The sequence below is a fragment of the Cnephaeus nilssonii genome, assembly GCF_951640355.1.
Source record: "Cnephaeus nilssonii genome assembly, chromosome: 16".
In the NCBI taxonomy this organism is placed as follows: Eukaryota; Metazoa; Chordata; class Mammalia; order Chiroptera; family Vespertilionidae; genus Cnephaeus; species Cnephaeus nilssonii.
Window position 1 is genome coordinate 36,102,479 of NC_137087.1, and position 17,958 is coordinate 36,120,436.

Sequence of the window (17,958 nt, forward strand, 5' to 3'; positions counted from 1 at the left end):
AGACAAAGCCAATCACAGCATGAAATGTTAAACAACTCTCCAAAGGTATTTTACCATATAGTGGAATAAAGGGTTTCTTACCAGTTACATAGAGCCTGACGCTGCCTGTAAGCAGAACTCAAAATTTTGTCAAGTGGTCATCACTATTTTAAAATTTTTCTATGCACACTTACCTGAAGGGTCATTCATTTCCATGCCATTGTGTAGCATTTCCCCTCAGTTCTCTTGTTCATTCAACCTCAGAGGGTTCTGTAGGGAAACAAAAGTTCCCAGGCTGCCAATGTGACTCATTTACTCTAATTTGGGGTTATTGTTGTTTTTGCTTGTAGGAAAAATTATTCAAAAGCATTTCTTTATGCTTGTTGGATGGATGGATGGATGGATGGATGGATGGATGGATGGATGGATGGATGACAAAAGATTATGAGAACAGAAGTTTAGTGAAAGAGCCTGGAGATTTAAATTCTAGTCATAGGGGGCAAGCCTTTTAATTTCTTTAGGCCTTTGTTTCCTCATCTCTAAAGAGAGGGTGGGGGGTTGTGCTTGGACTATGTCAGGTTTCTCAGCCATTGAGAGTCACTGGGAAGTTGTTTAAGATCCAGATTCTCCAACCCTTCCCCTTCTAATAAAGATGTGGATTCAGTAAACCTGGGTTTAGGCCTGGGAATCTGTGTTTTTATGGAGAGTTCCTCAGTGCATTTTATAGTCTGTCAAACCTAGGAGCACTTATCTATCATGTTCTTCAGTGTCCCTTCTGGGTATGATGACATATCGTTACATACTGTGGAATGTGAAGTTGCAAACCGACTGCCTCAAAATGGGGTATCTATCCAAACAAAATGCAGATAAGCATTGCAGAGGGGATCATTTCTCCCCTCCCCTACTGAGAAGTTACGTTTTGGAGCCTAGAAAAGAGATCTCTTTTCCACCATCATCTTTGGTTACTTGTGTTTTGATTTCTAATTCACATTCCAGCTGTTTTTCTTTCTCAGCTGATGATCTGAAAGACTATACTGAAAACCCCACTAATCAATATGTATATATATATTTTTAAAAGAAACTGAAGGAGATTGCATTTCCAAGGACAGATGAATTGAAAAAGGACCTTTTAAAGAAATATAACGTAGAATACCAAGACCATATGCAAAGCAAAGTAAGTCCAATTGGTACATTTATTTCATGCCTTTTCTGTGCAAATATATTTTTGAATTTCATTTTTATATGAGTTTTTAGATGTCATATACATTTGATTAAAAATTAAAGATGCAGTGATGTAACACCAATAAAAAATTCATGTTGATTTCCGGGTTAAGCACTTGCACCAAAGATGTGGTATTTTCATTTCCCTCCAACATCTAATAAAGTGATGCATTAGAAAATAGATTTCCTACAGAGATTTTAATAGAGCTTTTTGATCAACTCTTGCCAATGTAACCTTGAGCCAGCTGCCTGCTCTTTGGTGATGAATGGAGCTAATAGGTGGTAGGGAGAACAAGTATATGGTTTCTGATGTATCTAATTTGCAGACCTTAGAAATGTGAATTAGATTCTTACATATTGCAGTCAATACTTCACGGAGGTAGAATTATAATCGGATGAGTGAAATATAATCATATCATCAAGGGATGATGGCTTCTGGATTCTTATTAAATAAAGAGTAAAAATGATAATGAGACTGAAAGGCTTTGAAAGAAGACATTGGCCAGTTTATAGGAGACCCAAGTTGAAAACATGAATTCTTAATGTTTTCAGCTTTCTTACAAGGATTGTTTTTGCCTTTTCTGTTCATGTATTTATGTGCTCTGGGAGTTATCACCTTTGCTGACTCTGACTTCAGTTAGTCTGAACACGGTCACAGAACTTCTCTGTGTTCTTTGAACATAGCCAGAGGTGAGGTTTGAGTGATGTTTTTGACTAAGTGACAGAGAAAACGTTGAAATCAGAAGATTCCTGCAAGTGTGGATATTGATGACTTGATTGGATTTGAACTATGAAAGATAAAATTGATTCTGGAGGCTCAGTCAAAGCAACGGCAAGGGAAAAAAGCCCAGTTAAGTCTCTCTTTCATACTCAGCAATGCGTCTGGCTGCCCCCTCCAGATTTCCTTGGGAGAAACAGCCTTAGCAGCTGTTGCATGGTCTGACTTCACAGTCCACAGTAGTAGCATCCCACGTGGATGACATGTAGAAATCTCCTTTATGCCTAGGAGAGATGAACAGACACACTGGTGAGCCCTGGCTACAGACAGCACCAGTGTTACCTGGGAGCAGTTAGACATGCACAATCTTCAGCCCCACCCAAGCCTGCTGAATCAGAATCTGCCCTATAACAAGTATATGGTTTCTATGTGGGGCTGTAAGCTGTGCCCTCCTGCCACCCAACTACCTTACAGTAGCTCCCAAAGTCAATTTCACAGTTATTTGGTGAACTTCTTTTTAAAAATTATATTCTTAACTAATAGTACCTGGATATTTTTGATAAGACGGGGACTTGGGAATCTCCATTTTAAACAAAAGTGCAGGTTTGTTGTACTAGAGATGATTGGACCACATTTTGAGAAATGTTTCTTATTGATCTCCCTTCTCTGTAAAGTTCCAGCAGTATGAGTTCTGGAGTCACATGCAAAGGGTTCTAGGGCAGCCTGTCCCACAGAACGGCCTGCGATGATGGGAGTTGCTCTGTGGAACTTGCTGATGGGGGAGACACTAGCCACATGGTACTCAATACCTAGCAGGACTGAGGAATTGAATTTCTTATTTCATTTCATTTAATTTTAATATATTTAAACTAGAGGCCCGGTGCACGAAATTTGTGCACAGTGGTGGGGTGGGGGGGAGTCCCCTCAGCCCAGCCTGCACCCTCACCAATCCAGGACATTCCTCTCACAATCCTGGACTGCTGGCTCCTAACCACTCACCTGCCTGCCTGCCTGATCACCCCTAACTGCCCCCCCCCCTGCCAGTCTGGTCACCCCTAACTGCCCCCTGCTGGCCTGATCACCCCTAAGTGCCTCTGCCTGCTGGCCTGATTGCTCCCAACTACCCCCCTATCCCCCGGCGGCCTGGTTGCCCCCATCTGCTCCCTCACTGGACTGGTCACCCCATGCAGCCTGCTGCTCAATAATTTGGTCTCCCTTCACTGCCTCCCCTGCTGGCCTGGTCGCCCCACGCAGCCTGCTCGGTTGTTCATTCGTTGCAATGGTCACTTAGGCTTTTATATAGATAGATTGAAATAGCAACCTATGGCTAATGGCTACTGTATTAGCCACTGCAGTCTGGGGTGATATAACCACTTCTGAGATAGTTTGTTCCTCAGGGTTTGGTGAGTCAGGCTGAGAAAAGCATCCTGACCTTGATTTTCTAACATTTGAAAGCGCAGGGGAATGGAGGGAAGTTGACTGTCATGGCCTGTCTCTGGTAAAATATGAGTGGATTTAGAACTGCTGCCCGAATCAGGTTAAGGGGCTTTGGCTATGACCTTATATATTTTCCTCACTGTCACACGAGTGTCCCTACGGGCAGATGGCAGTATCTCGCTGCGGCTCTGTCTGCTGGAAGATTGAATGTCTAATCCCAGTGTGATGTTCTTGCCTTGGAAACTAACCTTTTGCTCTGGCAACCACATGTTTTTTTAGAACAAATATAGAGCCGAATTTCTCAAAAAACTGGAACATCAGCGACTGATAGAGGCCGAAAGGAAGCGGATTGCTCAGATGCGCCAGCAGCAGCTGGAAACGGAGCAGTTTCTGTTTTTTGAAGATCAACTCAAGAAGCAAGAATTAGCCCGAGGTCAGACGCGAAGCCAGGAAACCCCAGCGCTGTCGGAGCAGATTGATGGCAGCACTTTGTCCTGCTTTCCCAAACACCAGAACAATTCCCTGCTGAATGTATTTGCCGACCAACCTAATAAAAGTGATGCCACCAATTATGCTAGCCACTCTCCTCCGGTCAACAGGGCCTTAAAGCCAGCTGCTACTCTCAGTGCCGTTCAGAGTAAGTGTGCAGTGGGCCCCTGCAAGACATTGCATCTCTTCTAATGGGACCGTATTTCTCATCTGGGAGGGCCCTCATTTCCTTATCAATCGTGGTAGGACCCCCTCCATCATATGTACACGTAGACAGAGCTAATCCTTCTGTACCATGTGACTTGTACTATATGGAACCTGAAAATTCCGGATTTGCCCCGAAAGAGCAGAGACTTAAACACACGGGACTGTATTCGGTCACGGTACAGAGAGTCTAAAAGAGAAGAATTCCAAGCATTATTTTTTTCTTTCATGTATTTTATCAAAGAAACACATGAATCTTAAACACTGTATGCTGGGGATGAAAGATGTTGAGAAACTTGTTTGTCCAGAACTTTGCTTGGCAGTTTGAATTTAAATGGTGAGCATTGCCCTGGGCCTCCAGATGGCTTATGGGTTTCTGCCCACAGTGAGTGCTGCTGGGCGCTGCCATGTCTGTCCTGGCAAGTTCTCAGAAGCAAATGGGGCGTTCTTCCCGGCAGACACTGTCAGATGGAGTTTGTGTTTCTATTTATTTTTAAAAAGTCATGGTAGACGACCAGTTTATAAATTGAGCTGCTGCTCATTATTCTTGAAAACACCATCTTTTTACTTACCACCAACTTTCCTAAAGATATAAGTAACATATGGGAAGCACAGTAAAGAGTATTCACCCTGTGTCTTATAGGATGCAAGGGGTCATCTGTGTAGCCTGTGGCTTAACAGTACATTGTCTCTGAGCCAGAACAGAACTCGTGCTTACATGCACATAGTTGATCGGGGGCATGAAATGTAAAAGTGCTTGCCCTTTGCCACCTATTTGTAAGTTTAGGTCATTTTACCTTCCTTCTAGTCACTGTTTACATTTAAGAGTTTTAAACTAACACATGGAAAGTGGAGTGTCCGGTCATTTAATTTTTGATATTTATATTTATTTGCAGTCACTCGCCAAAAACTGTTTTGAAGGATGGGATGTAAGATTTGTGGGGGGTTTTTTTAGCTTCTTCTCCCTTTTCTGTTTCTCAGATTTAGTGGTTGAAGGACTGCGGTGTGTAGTTTTACCGAGAGATCTTTGCCACAGATTTCTGCAGTTGGCAGAATCCAACACAGTGAGAGGAATAGAAACCTGTGGAATACTCTGCGGAAAACTGGTACGGCCTTTGTTTCATGTCTCTGCACCAGAAACTTCCCAAAGCACTGATGTTCTTGTGATCAGCAGAGCAGAATGTAGTAGCTTCCTAGGAGTTGCAAATATTATTAACTTTTCAGAGATTAAGTTCATAAAACTACTGTCATTATTCATGAACTATCCTGCTAGAACATGGATGGTAAAAGTTCAGGTCTTCGGATTTTCAAAACCATCTAATTTTCTAAGACAAATTTTTGTTGCCATTGTTAGTTTCCCATACATTTATATGATTAACACTGCCTGCTTTTATCGTGGGAGGTATCGTCTTGCCACCTCTTTTTCAGAGATGCGTGCAGTACAACTAGGGTTTTGTGGTTTCCTTTAAGGGCAATAGTTTCAACAAACGAAATCTTATGGCACAGGCCCTATTTAAGTATGAAAGATTTTATCTGAAATATGTGATGAAAGACAATGTCAACGTAGAAGGAAATAAAAGAGAGAAGATGAAATGAATTTCTTACTTGCAAGAAAGATGAATAATGTTTCTTTTGGAAGTGGCCTTTCATAGTCTCCTTGGGTATAAGTTTCTATGTCTGGGTACAGGAACATTGTCAGCCCTAAACATTCAGCTTAAGAACTGTTGTTTAATGGAATGCATACTATGTTCTGTTCTCCAGTACACATTCTCCTACAGTATTCCAGTGTTTCATCCTCCTTTAGGGGCTTAATCACAAGGAACAACAACAGCCTGTAATTATTGGAATCGAGAGTCTAGGAGTCTAGGAGAAAGGAAGCACAGATGGCAAGCACAGCAGAATGACCTGCCATCACGGTCACCTTATTTGCCCTTCAGGGGGCAGTGTGCTGTGGATGCTTCCTCCCAGGACCATATGTTGTACTAAGTTTGTTTCCTTCCTTCCTTCCTTCCTTCCTTCCTTCCTTCCTTCCTTCCTTCCTTCCTTCCTTCCTTCCTTCCTTCCCTCATCAGACAAAGATGTGCCAGACACTGTGCTAGGTGTTGGCCTTCGGTAGCCTACAAGAGCCACAGTCCTTGCCACATGACGCTTGCAAAGACTGAGACAGATGATTAATTAGAAATGGGGCTGGGTGCTCTCAGTGGAAGTGCAGGATCAAGGGAATGTGTAACTAGGAAACTGACCTTGTCTGGGAGGGTCTAAGAAGTGATCTTACCCTAAGCCTGAAGAAGACATAAAGTGAGCCGTGAGTGAGGGACTGGGATGGAGGGAAGAGCTGCAATGAAGGATGGAGGAAGAGTGGCCAGTTTGCAGGGAGCCCTAAGACTAGAGAGAAGTCTGTGGCTTCCAAGCTCAAAGAAGGAGTGCTGTGGAGGGATGGACAGCTGTACACAGCACAACAGCTGTTATTGAGGCTCCTGCCACCTCTTTACAACCCTCTTCCTTGCAACTCTTATCTTGTAGCTGAGGCGGGTAATTTATTTTAACTTTCTCTTGATCTAATTGCAAATCCAAAAGATTACCTAATTATGGAAAAATCCCAGTGAGTCTCCCCATAGTAGAAGAAAATCGTAAGTCAAGAAGTGAAATCCAATATAATTAAAATAAAAACAAGACCATCAACCTCGAAAAGCCTTAGAAATCTCCTCTAGTAACACCACAGAGGTATGGAACTAGTGTTTCCCCCCTCCAAACAAACCCACTATTATTTTGTTCTGATTTTCCCATTATAGATGTAATATATCTAAACATTACTTATTAACTAAACTGCCATAGACCAGCCTAGGATGCTAATACCTATTTATGGTACATTTTCTATTGTGAAAATGGCTTTCACGCTCCAAACTGCTGACGCACATTTTGGGCAAATAATTCATTTCCTAGTTCAGTACCTGTACTTTGTTTTTGAATTGTGATTGGGGGAGGGTGGGAAGTGGGGAGGATGATGCAAGTTGTGGGGCAGAAAATTCAGAACTATATGAATTTTTTTCTGCCAGTTGTTTTCTTTTTATTCCTCTGTCAGTAGATGATACCTTTCTGCTAATTGTTTTCCAGACGCACAACGAATTTACCATTACCCACATCATCGTGCCAAAGCAGTCTGCAGGCCCAGACTACTGCGACGTGGAGAACGTGGAGGAATTATTCAGTGTTCAGGATCAACACGACCTCCTCACTCTGGGATGGATCCATGTACGTTTTGCCCTTTGGGTCTCAGTTGTGTGTGTGTGTGTGTGTGTGTGTGTGTGTGTGTGTGTGTTGTTGTTGTTTTTTCTCCTTGAGGAAATTCAGCTTAATTTAAATAGTCCCTACCTTTTCAATATTTTTCAAGTCCAATAAATGGCATCACATCAAAGCATTTTCTTCAATGTTAAGTCTAAATCTGTCAAATCTGAATCTGGCGAGGGTTATATTTTGCTTTTTCTTACTTTTTTCTGTGATTTCCAGGTTAAAAGAGGGAGAGACATTTGGAAATTAGTGACTTGTTTCGCTGATTTTTACAGAGTAGAATGGAGGCCTAGTGAGATTTTTAACTAATTTGTCTAGACAATTATTAATGTTCCCTTTCCCTTTAAGAAAATGTTGGGAAATGTTTCTTTAAAACAGGTTTTTGTACATATTATGTAGGAACCATATATTCCACTGTACCTCCCCTGCAGGCCAATGATGTATATAAACTGTATAAACAAGCCATGGATTAGGGCCTAAAGGATGGGGCTGAAAATATTGGGTCCTACCACCCACCAGGCCATCGCAGGAACAGGAATGGGCTTAGGAATTAAAAGATGTGAGTTTAAATTTCAGCTCTGCTAAGAGTTCATTATAGGGACGTTGGCAAGTTACTTAAGCAATCTGAGTATCAGCATTCCCATCCATGAAACAGGGATCAGACTAACTGATTTAAGGTGATGGTGAGTGTTAGTTGAGATAATGTCAGGGAATTCCTTAGCACATTTTTCCAGGGACTCAGAAAATTGCAGTTGTTGGTTTTGGTGCTAATACTCTACTTTTCTATCCTTAGTGTAATCTCTCTGGGGATATTTTTCCATTTAGTCTCACACATCTGGGCCTGGGGTAGAGACAAGTCATCCCACCGTTATGGGGTACTTACTGGCCAAGATTTCCAGGGCACATCCTGGGGACCTTCAAGAGCCCCTGATGAATGATGTGACCAATTTTTTACTTGCTTTATAGAGAAGTACTGAACAGGGGCAGGACACACACACACACACACACACACACACACACACACACACACAGCCGCACCCACAATGTCACCGAACATTTGGTGTTCTGTAACTCGGGAGAGGAGAGGAGAATTCAGTCCCAGCTCCACCTGTAAATTTCCATGTGCCCTTGGTCAGGACTCCTAACCTCCTTGCTTCCAGGTTCCCTCATGGGCCAAGTGGGGCTAATGTAAACCTTCTCTCCCTCACCAGATTTGTGTGAGCTGTAAGCAAGATGCCAGGTTTGAAAGCCTTGTGAAAAGTATAAACTGCCTCTCAAATACAAGAGATTATTTATAATGAAGAGTTTGCAAAACATTCCATATGTCTATTTGTTTTACCTAACAGTAAGTAATGTGCCTTACTGTTTGCTTAGAAATGGCTGAATTTTAAAAGCGTTATTTAGTTTAATGTGATTTTCTGTAACAAGAATGTATTTTAAAGCAAAATAAAAATTGTAGCAAATAAATTGTAACATAAACTTAGGAAGAATGATAGTCCATTCAATTTACTTACATCGAAAAGTCAATGCTAGTTTATCTTACAAAACATTTCCCTAATTAGAAATCAGAGTTTTTCCCTTCTGTCCTATGTATCTAATGTATGCAATAATGAAATTGGATCATTTACATAATGGATTTGGCATAATTCTAGAATTCCAGGATTTTGCTTTTCGTTTAGTTCACTATACCAAATTGTTACGGTTCAGTGAAAACACTAAGATGCTCTATGTCTAAACTTCAGTGATTGTAATGACTGTTTGTGAAGATTTTTATCGGCACAATAATAGGAACAAATTCTCCAGCTAACTTTTTTTCCAGATATAAGTTAGTCACAGAAAAGAAGGGCTGAATTGGAATCAGGCAGATCTGGAGTTGAGTTTAGACTTCGCAGCTTCATGAGCTCTATGACCTTCAGCATGTTATTAACGCTTCTGCTTAGCTCAGTTTCCTCATCTGTGAAATGAGGATAATAATAATAATAATAGCACTTCTCTCATCTTGTTGTTGTAAGAATTAAATGAGATCATTCATGGAAAGTCATTCGTTCAATTGCAATAAATGGCATCTGCTGCTATTGTTATCATTGTCATCACCATTTTTTATTTTTTTTTCATAAAGGAGGTGAGGGAGGGAAGCACCATTCTCCTAGGAGACAGTTGTGGTCAAGGAGTAGAAGTGATTCCTCCTGGCAGCAACAAAGGGCTCAGGATGCCTTGTGTGCATTCAGTCTGGAACGAAAGGGACAGACAGACGGAGTGACTGGTCTACTTGACAGCCTGCTCGCTGCCTCCAGAGCCCTAGAGTTCCTCTGAACACGTCTTACTTTCTCACCGAGGCATAGACGGCTCTCTGTATCAAGGAAAGGTTTTCACTGAGACAGGTATCAGTCAGTCAGGCCCTCCCACCCATGCCTTCGCTAAAGATTTGGGTTTTAAAAAATTAGGCAATTTCCATTCCTCCGTTGAGCTCGGTCTTTGCAGACCGAGAGTTACTTTTTTCTTTGCAGAACATGTATCTTTCTGTAAATCGAATTTGGATAAAAATGAATGGATTTTTATCTTCATTCTAGTAAATAAAGTAGAAAGGAATTTTTAAATCTTACATCTCTGGAACAAGCTATTGTTCTACATAATGGCATGAAGCTGTTCTATGAGCCCATGCCCGTTAGTTATGACAATATTAAATTAACGCCAGCAAATGGTTTTGATTCCTTCCTATGGGCTAGGCGCTGTGCTAAGCATTCCACATGGATTGTCTCATTTACTTTTCATAATCCCATGAAGATAAGATTACCGTTATGTTAGAGTCGAAGAAATGGGCGTGGGGAAGTTAAGGAACCTTCGTGGTGCTCTGCAGCTAGACCCAGGCAGTGCATGCCAAGGACCTGGTTTCATGATGTAAATGGTCACATTCCTTTTTTGAGGGTAATTGGGTTGACTGTGAATTTTAAAGTCATTGTGGCTGCATGTGTTTTTCATATCCAAGTATGAACCTCTGATTTGTCTCTCATGAATACGTGTATATATAAGCCCCAAATCTGGAAGATAATTCCTTTTTAATCTCTTCTCATCATGTGCATATTTATTGGCTGTGCAAGGTGAGTCCCAAACACCTTGAACAACCTGAAGAGTTCCGTTCTCCCATTGGTAGGGAATGGCGATCCACATATGGGTAACAGCACCATGTGGGGAACTTATTGAAAACTTTCGTTTCGTGTCCAGGGTTTTGTATAAAGTACCTCTGGGTTTCCAGTCACAGCTCTGCTCTTGACCAGCTGTGTGACCATAGGCAAGTTACTTAAAGGAGCCTCAGGGTCCCTGTATGGAAAATGGAGATAATAATGGAGGTATCTCCTTAGATGAGTTGTAATGATTAATTTCCAGTTCTGTCTTTTCCAATAAGCAGAAAGGACATGAACACTCCCAAGAAACTCTTCTCAAAGTCATAGTTATTCCAAAGATGCAAAAAGGGAAGGTATATGTCAGCAGACACTAAAAAATTTCTATCTGGTTAATGATGGTAAGAAAGAAATAGCAAATAACTAGTTTTCTCTTCGAATGGTCTGTGGCTTTGCCTAAGACTCAGCTACCCCGATAAGATTGTCCTCTTCTCTTTTCATAGACACATCCTACCCAAACTGCATTCTTATCCAGTGTCGATCTTCACACTCACTGTTCCTATCAGCTCATGTTGCCAGAGGCGATTGCCATTGTGTGTTCACCAAAGCATAACGAGTAAGTGAATGAGTAAGTGCATGTGGAGGGGCTCCAGTGAGGCTGTGACTGGGGCTGCTGGGTCCAAGCGTGTCCCCTCCAAAAGGCAGGCACACCATGCCCTTGGGGGGAAAAGATTGGTGGCAGTCAGTTCCCATGTACCTGTAGCTCTACAGTCTTGCTTTTCAAGGTCCTTTTCAGTGGGAGAATCACTGGTTCTCTTTCTCCAGTTAACATGACCTTGAAGTGGATAAATTGGATGTTATTATTCTAGTTTATCATTTGAGATGTTAGTTCTACTGTATTATTTCCTGTGGTAGGAAAATTTCCAGCCTTCGTTTAATTACCTCCAAAACCTTTCTAGGTTTGGGAGATGATTATTATTGTAGAGTGATTATAAGCCCAGGACCTATGTCAAGTTTTATAGGAATCCAGTCTGCACCCTCAAATGGTGTGTTTAGCAGGATGCCTGACCACCGTGAGGCTGGGCCTCTTCGTCCCTGACACCTGCCCATCACAGGTTGATGTGAGCAGGAAATTCAAGATGATGGTCTATGTAAAGGGCTTCGCATGGTGCCTGGCACTGCAGCCAGCACTCCGTAAATATTTGCTGTTGCTATCACCACCATTGCCATTGTTAAGACAATTAGGAAGATCTGCCACCCGCAGTTTCCTCCAGGGGGCCTCGCTTTTCCTCTGTGGTCTCCCCAGCAGGTCAGCTGCCTCTTGCCCACGACAATCTTGCAGGTGTTTGGAGTTAGCACTGGCCCCTCCAGTGTTCCTCACCTCTTGGCCAGTCATCGTAAGATTGGTTCAAAAAAATCACTGTGGAATTCCTAGTTTGCAGTGCCTTCCTCCTTCCCATTTGAGGAATATGCTTGTGCCATTCAAATAAAGCATCAGGAGAGCCCAGACGATCCTTAATTTTTGTACCTTTCCTTCACCCTGAAACTCAGCACTGGCATCTTCAGGCTCACCAGTGCTGGCATGCTCGAGGTCTCCACCTGTAAGAAGAAGGGCTTTCATCCGCACACCAAGGAACCAAGGCTGTTCAGTGTGAGTAGACCCTGTTGGATATTTAATTTTAAAAAATATATTTTTATTGATTTCAGAGAGGAAGGGAGAGAGAGAGAGAGAGAGAGAGAGAGAGAGATTGAGAGAGAGAGAGAGAGAGAAACATCGATGATGAGAGAGAATCATTGATCACCTGCTTCCTGCATGCCCCACACTGGGGATCGAGCCCGCAACCTGGGCATGTGCCCTGACCAGGAATCGAACCGTGACCTCCTGGTTCATAGGTCAAAGCTCAACCTCTGAACCATGCCAACCAGGCACAGATATTTACTTTTTTGCCTCCTTACTTTTTTTAGCAGTATAATATGGGATAAAACATTGTAGTGCTTAGTTTGGAGTTTTCTTATCTAGAACATTAATTATTATTTGTAATTTGTCCTATTATTTTATTTACTGGTCCATGTCACATTTCTATTTATGTATCTGTATGATACTTAAAATACAGTTTTCTTCAGACTCCAAGTAAGCAAACAATCCTATCTAATAAAAGAGTAATATGCAAATTAGCCATCACTCCACTACACCCACAAGCCACGCCCACCAGCCAATCAGGAGTGAATATGCAAATAAACCCAACCAAGATGGCTACGGCCACAAAGAGCAGGAGGGTGGCTTGGGTTTCCCCGGCAATGGAGGAAGCCAAGCTTTCCGCCTGCCCTTGCTGGCCTAGGCCTCCACTCAAGGCTACAAAGTTTCAGTGATAGAAGATACATAAATCCAAACAGAAATGGCGGCGATGGAGGAAGCCAAGCTTTCCACACACCCTGGCCAGCCCAGGCCTCCGCTTAAGGCTACAAAGTTTCAATTATAGAAGGTAAATAAATTCCAACAGAAATGGCTGCGGCCACGGAGCGAGCAGAAGGCTTGGCTCCGCTCCAGGCTACAAAGTTTCAATTGTAGAAGATACATAAATCCCAGATACCAGGGCCTCCACTTGGGTTGCTGGGGGGCATGGCTGGCCTGTAAACTACCACAGGCCCCTCGCTCAGGCCACCCCACACCCCAAGGGAACCCCCACTCTGATCTGGGACATCCTTCAGGGCAAACCAGCCGGCCCCCACCCATGCACCAGGCCTCTATCCTATCTAATTAAAGAGTAATATGCAGATTGACCATCATTCCAACACACAAGATGGCTGCCCCCATGTGGTCAAAGATCCTGCCCCCATGTGGACACAAGATGGCCACCACAAGATCGCCAGCACGGGAGGGCAGTTGGGAGGGACCAGGCCTGCAAGGGAGGGCAGTTGGGGGCGATCAAGCCTGCAGGGGAGGGCAGTTAGGGGTGACCAAGCCAGCAGAGGAGGGAAGTTGGGGGTGACCAGGCTTGCAGGGAAGGGCAGTTGGGAGGGACCCAGCCTGCAGGGGAGAGCAGTTGGGGGTGACCAGGCCTGCAGGGGAGGGCAGTTAGGGGCAATCAGGCTGGCAGGGGAGAAGTTAGGCATCAATCAGGCTGGCAGGGGAGTGGTTAGGGGGTGATCAGGCTGGCAGGCCGAATCGGTTAGGGGCAATCAGGAAGGCAGGCAGGCGAGCAGTTGGGAGCCAGCAGTCCTGGATTGTGAGAGGGATGTCCGATTGACCAAGCCCGGTGGGACTGGGCCTAAACAGGCAGTCGGACATCCCTTAAGGGGTCCCAGATTGGAGAGGGTGCAGGCTGGGCTGAAGGACACTCCCCCCCCCCCCCGTGCATGAATTTCGTGCACCAGGCCTCTAGTTCTTAAATAAAATGATATTGAATGTCTCATGAATGATTTCCACATAATGTGGCTACATTAATTTTTTTCATAGCGGTTCAAAGAAAACTTCTTAATTAGCGTTGTGTAGCCCGAAAGAAACATTATCTGGCTACAACTTTTCTTTCTAACTGATTCCTTGGTGGTTCTCTGGCTGTAACATCTGAGAAACATTAGTTTGAAGTTAGTATTTTAAATAAAAATTACTTGGCAGCCTCTGTAAATGTTTTCTTTTTGTTGAAAATGGTTACACATGATTACATTTGTTCTTATTGGAAATATTTTTTTGAAATTAGGAACATTTTTAAATTAGGAAATTCATATTCCCTCCCCAAAGAGAATTTTGTTAAACATTATGATCTAAAGACATTATTTTTTCTTTCCTAGGTATGCAAACATGTGTTGGTAAAAGATATAAAAATAATCGTGCTGGATCTGAGGTGACCTGTTCTGAAGATTAGCACCATCACCACAGATACCTGCCCATGGACACGTGGTCCCTGGATTTTCTCAAGATGTTTCCAGAAGTGACTGATATTTTATATTTATACATTTTAGACCAGAAAGTTTGATATTTATTGCTCTTGTGCATTTTGAAGTTTTCTTTTTGGGTTGCTCTGTCTTAAGAGTGGTCACAATGATGTTAAATCAATACCCATTAATGGAGCCAACTACTATGACCAGATAATAAATTATGCTGCAAACAATAATATGACCAGTATTTAAAGAGATCTCTGTGTACATTTTCAGAGCATTAGATGTTTTGCTATATTTTTTTCTCATTCCTATAAAATATAATTCCAAACAAGGAATTCTGAGTAGCAGGTGGTCTCCAAGACAGGCCTTCTGCTTCCACAACCTTTCCCTGTGCTAGGAGATGAGCTGACCCCACATGTGAGAAGAACTGTGGCTGCACATGGGCTTCATATGCTAAGAAATTGAGGATAACGTCATTCAGGGAAGAGTGGGTTGTCTGTGGAGCTGGACTTGCAACGTTAACCTGCCCTTAGCTGGTGGTGTCTGTAGATGCAAAGCCCCATGCATAAGGCAAGCCACACTCTAGTTCTATAGTCTAGGATCTGCAACTTCCAATCCCACAAGTTGTCATAAGGCAGAAACAAGCCACTGAGCTACCCATAGCAGGCTCTTCCTGCGTGAGAACTGGAACAGAATCTGGGTGGCGCAGTACTAGTATTAGGGAGTAGACCAGTGGGGGAGGAATGCTACCTCGTCCACACACAGAGTGCAGGGAATACCCCTCTTTATAAAACAGAAATCATTGAACTTCGTAGTGGGTGCTAGTACATGCAGACCAGGTCATTTAGGCAACTCAGATATAAAGCCAGAAGGAAAGCGAAGGCTGGGAAAGCTGTGGTTGGCATACAAGACATTGACTGTGAAACCTTAAAATTGTTTACTCCAGTTAGTCACTGTCTGGTTGGGTCCTGGATGTAACAGTGGAATGATGGTGAATCTGCAATCTTGAGTCTGAAGAGGATGCTGAAAATGCCTCCGCAGCTTTTGCAGAAGGAAACGCATTTACGGATTGCTCAAGAAATAAGCTCCATTATGTTTCCTCCTAATAGAAAGGCTGATGAATAAGAAAAAGAAAAACAAGCAACTAGATGACATTTGTTCCATTCCTGACTTTAGGCAAGGTTTCCTTGCCAACAGAACTGAGGTGTGTGTATTATTGATTTAGCAGATTCCTGTCAGCAATAAAATGTTTTACCTATCCAAGTTTGGCCTAGGGAAATACATCATTTTTAATTTGTTTCATTAAAAAAAATAACTTATTGAGGTGAAATTCACATAAGATAAAATTCAGTGACATTTAAGATATTCACAATGTTGTGTAACCACCACTTTTCCCAGCCATTGGTAACCAATCCGCATTCTGTGTCTATGGATTTATCTATTCTGGATATTTCCTATCATTGGAACCATACAATAAGTGAATTTTTGTGCCTAGCGTCTTTCACTTATAACTTGTTTGAAGGTTCATCTACACTGTACCATGTATCATCAGCCCTTTGGTTTTTTTAGGGCTCAGTAATACTCCGTTGTATGTATTTACACAATTTGTTTATCCATTCATCCAGTGATGGAGGTGTGGCCTGATTTCTCCTTTTGGCTATTGTGAATAGTGCTGCTATGAACATGTGTGTAATGTACTTGTTTCAGTATCTGTTTTCAATCCTTTTGGGTATATATTTAGGAATAGAATTGCAGGGTCATGTGTAACTGTATGTTAACGTTTTTATGCCAACGTGTTTTCCACAGCAGCTGAACCATTTTACACAGCAATATATAAGGGTTTCCATTTCTCCACGCCTACAACAACACTATTTTTTTTTTAAATTATAGCCATCTTAGGTGTAAAGTGGTTATCTCATTGTGGTTTAAATAGAGCGATACATTATGAAGTTAATTCTTTTCAGTCAAATTTTTGACAGTCAAATCAGAGTTGATGAAGATGCTGAAGAGTGTGCTAGAACTCACTCTCATGACAGACACTCTGATGGTTGTGGAACTCCCGTCCTAGGCCTTCTGCACATTGGAACCATGCGCAGAAGCAGAATTTTATTTTGTCAAGGATGGCCAACTCTTTTGACTGGGTAGGATTAGAAAAACTTAAAAGAGAGAACGACCAACAAGAGCCCCCAGTAGCAGCACTCTTTTTTTTTTAATTTTTTTAAAAATATATTTTATTGATTTTTTACAGAGAGGAAGGGAGAGGGTAGAGAGTTAGAAACATTGATGAGAGAGAAACATCAATCAGCTGCCTCTTGCACACCCCCTACTGGGGATGTGCCCACAACCAAGGTACATGCCCTTGACCGGAATCGAATCTGGGACCCTTCAGTCTGCAGGCGGACGCTCCATCCACTGAGCCAAACCGGTTTCGGCAAGCACTCTAAAATACTACTCTGCTTTCCACTGAGCTCAAGACTTACGCATTTGGAAGGGTGAAGGCTGACTCCTTTGGAACATACATCTGAAATCACAAACCTTTTTTTTTAAGAAAAAGGGCTCGTTCTAAATTTGTAGGATAGGATTCACCTGCGTAATATATTTTTTGCTGAGTAGATGAAGCCATTTTTGTAAAGGAAGACTGAAGTTAAATGATTTTAGGCCATTTCTTAAGGAGTTTCAGGTTGTAGATTTATGCAGAGAGATCTAAGGATGAAGAAAATAATTGATACAATGAAAGGATAGAGGAATGAGGCTCAAACTAAATACGGAGGGGAAGAAATAGAAAGCATGATCTAAAAATATGAAAAGAGCATCTTTTGATTTGGTGTGTCTACAGTGCCACACATTTTTCTCCAAGAACAGGAAATCTGCTTAAGAACACAGAATTTCAGGTCTCTGAAAAACTGTATTAACTACACTGTAGGAGCTTGTTCTGCCATTGGCTGTCCTTGAAGGTAACATATGTTTACAAACCTAATCAGGCGAATCATAATCATTTATATTCCCTTTAGTCTTTAAGGAGCGTGAAGTTACTACACGAAGAATATTCTAGAATAGCTGTAGCCATCAGAAACAAATTAGAATGAGAGGTAGTGTTTGAATGTTCATTTCCCAGATGCATTTCTGAAAATGAGATAAAGAATTTAACCCGCAAGATGAAATGCTTGAGAATGGCAAATGAATCAGAGACACCAAATTTCTCACTGGAAATTTCCCTAATTGCTTGTAATTGGTGTCTGATTTCAAGACAGACATTTCACAGAGAAAATGTTATGAATTCTACTTTGGAAAATCATAGTCAAGTCATAGTTGCATTTTTAAAGTCTGTGTGTGATCCAGTTTTGGGGGTTCTGCTTCAGTTCCACATCTGCAGCACACTCTCCCACTTCTGGGCCTCTATCCTGAGCACAGTCCTTGCACATCCTCCACCCTAACCTCACCCCCACTGCTTCCCCCTTGTTTTCCTAGTTAACTCAGTCTTTTTAAAGTTTTTATTATCTATCTATTACATTCAATATTATTTTGTATTAGTTTCAGGTATACCACATAGTGGTTAGACAATGATGTACTTTACAGAGTGGTCCCCCGATATTTCAAGTACCCACCTGCCCCCATACATAGTTA

The 17,958-nt window shown here is 42.2% G+C and overlaps 1 protein-coding gene across 4 annotated transcripts in view; it reads left to right on the top strand.

Moving 5' to 3' along the window:
• STAMBPL1 (STAM binding protein like 1) overlaps positions 1-15,564 on the top strand; it is a 43,643-nt gene extending 28,079 nt beyond the window's left edge. For 2 of the 4 annotated variants that reach the window (XM_079793955.1, XM_079793954.1), the window contains exons 5-11: positions 1,058-1,153; positions 3,635-3,992; positions 5,030-5,154; positions 7,163-7,300; positions 10,959-11,071; positions 12,007-12,106; positions 14,245-15,564. In XM_079793955.1, the coding sequence (XP_079650081.1) occupies positions 1,058-1,153; positions 3,635-3,992; positions 5,030-5,154; positions 7,163-7,300; positions 10,959-11,071; positions 12,007-12,106; positions 14,245-14,301 (987 nt within the window). In that variant the 3' untranslated portion in view covers positions 14,302-15,564. Of the gene's footprint in view, positions 1-1,057; positions 1,154-3,634; positions 3,993-5,029; positions 5,155-7,162; positions 7,301-8,547; positions 9,887-10,958; positions 11,072-12,006; positions 12,107-14,244 lie in introns of those variants that run through there. The other 2 variants (XM_079793956.1, XM_079793957.1) reach the window with 2 other exon arrangements.
• Positions 15,565-17,958: the final 2,394 nt, after the last annotated feature.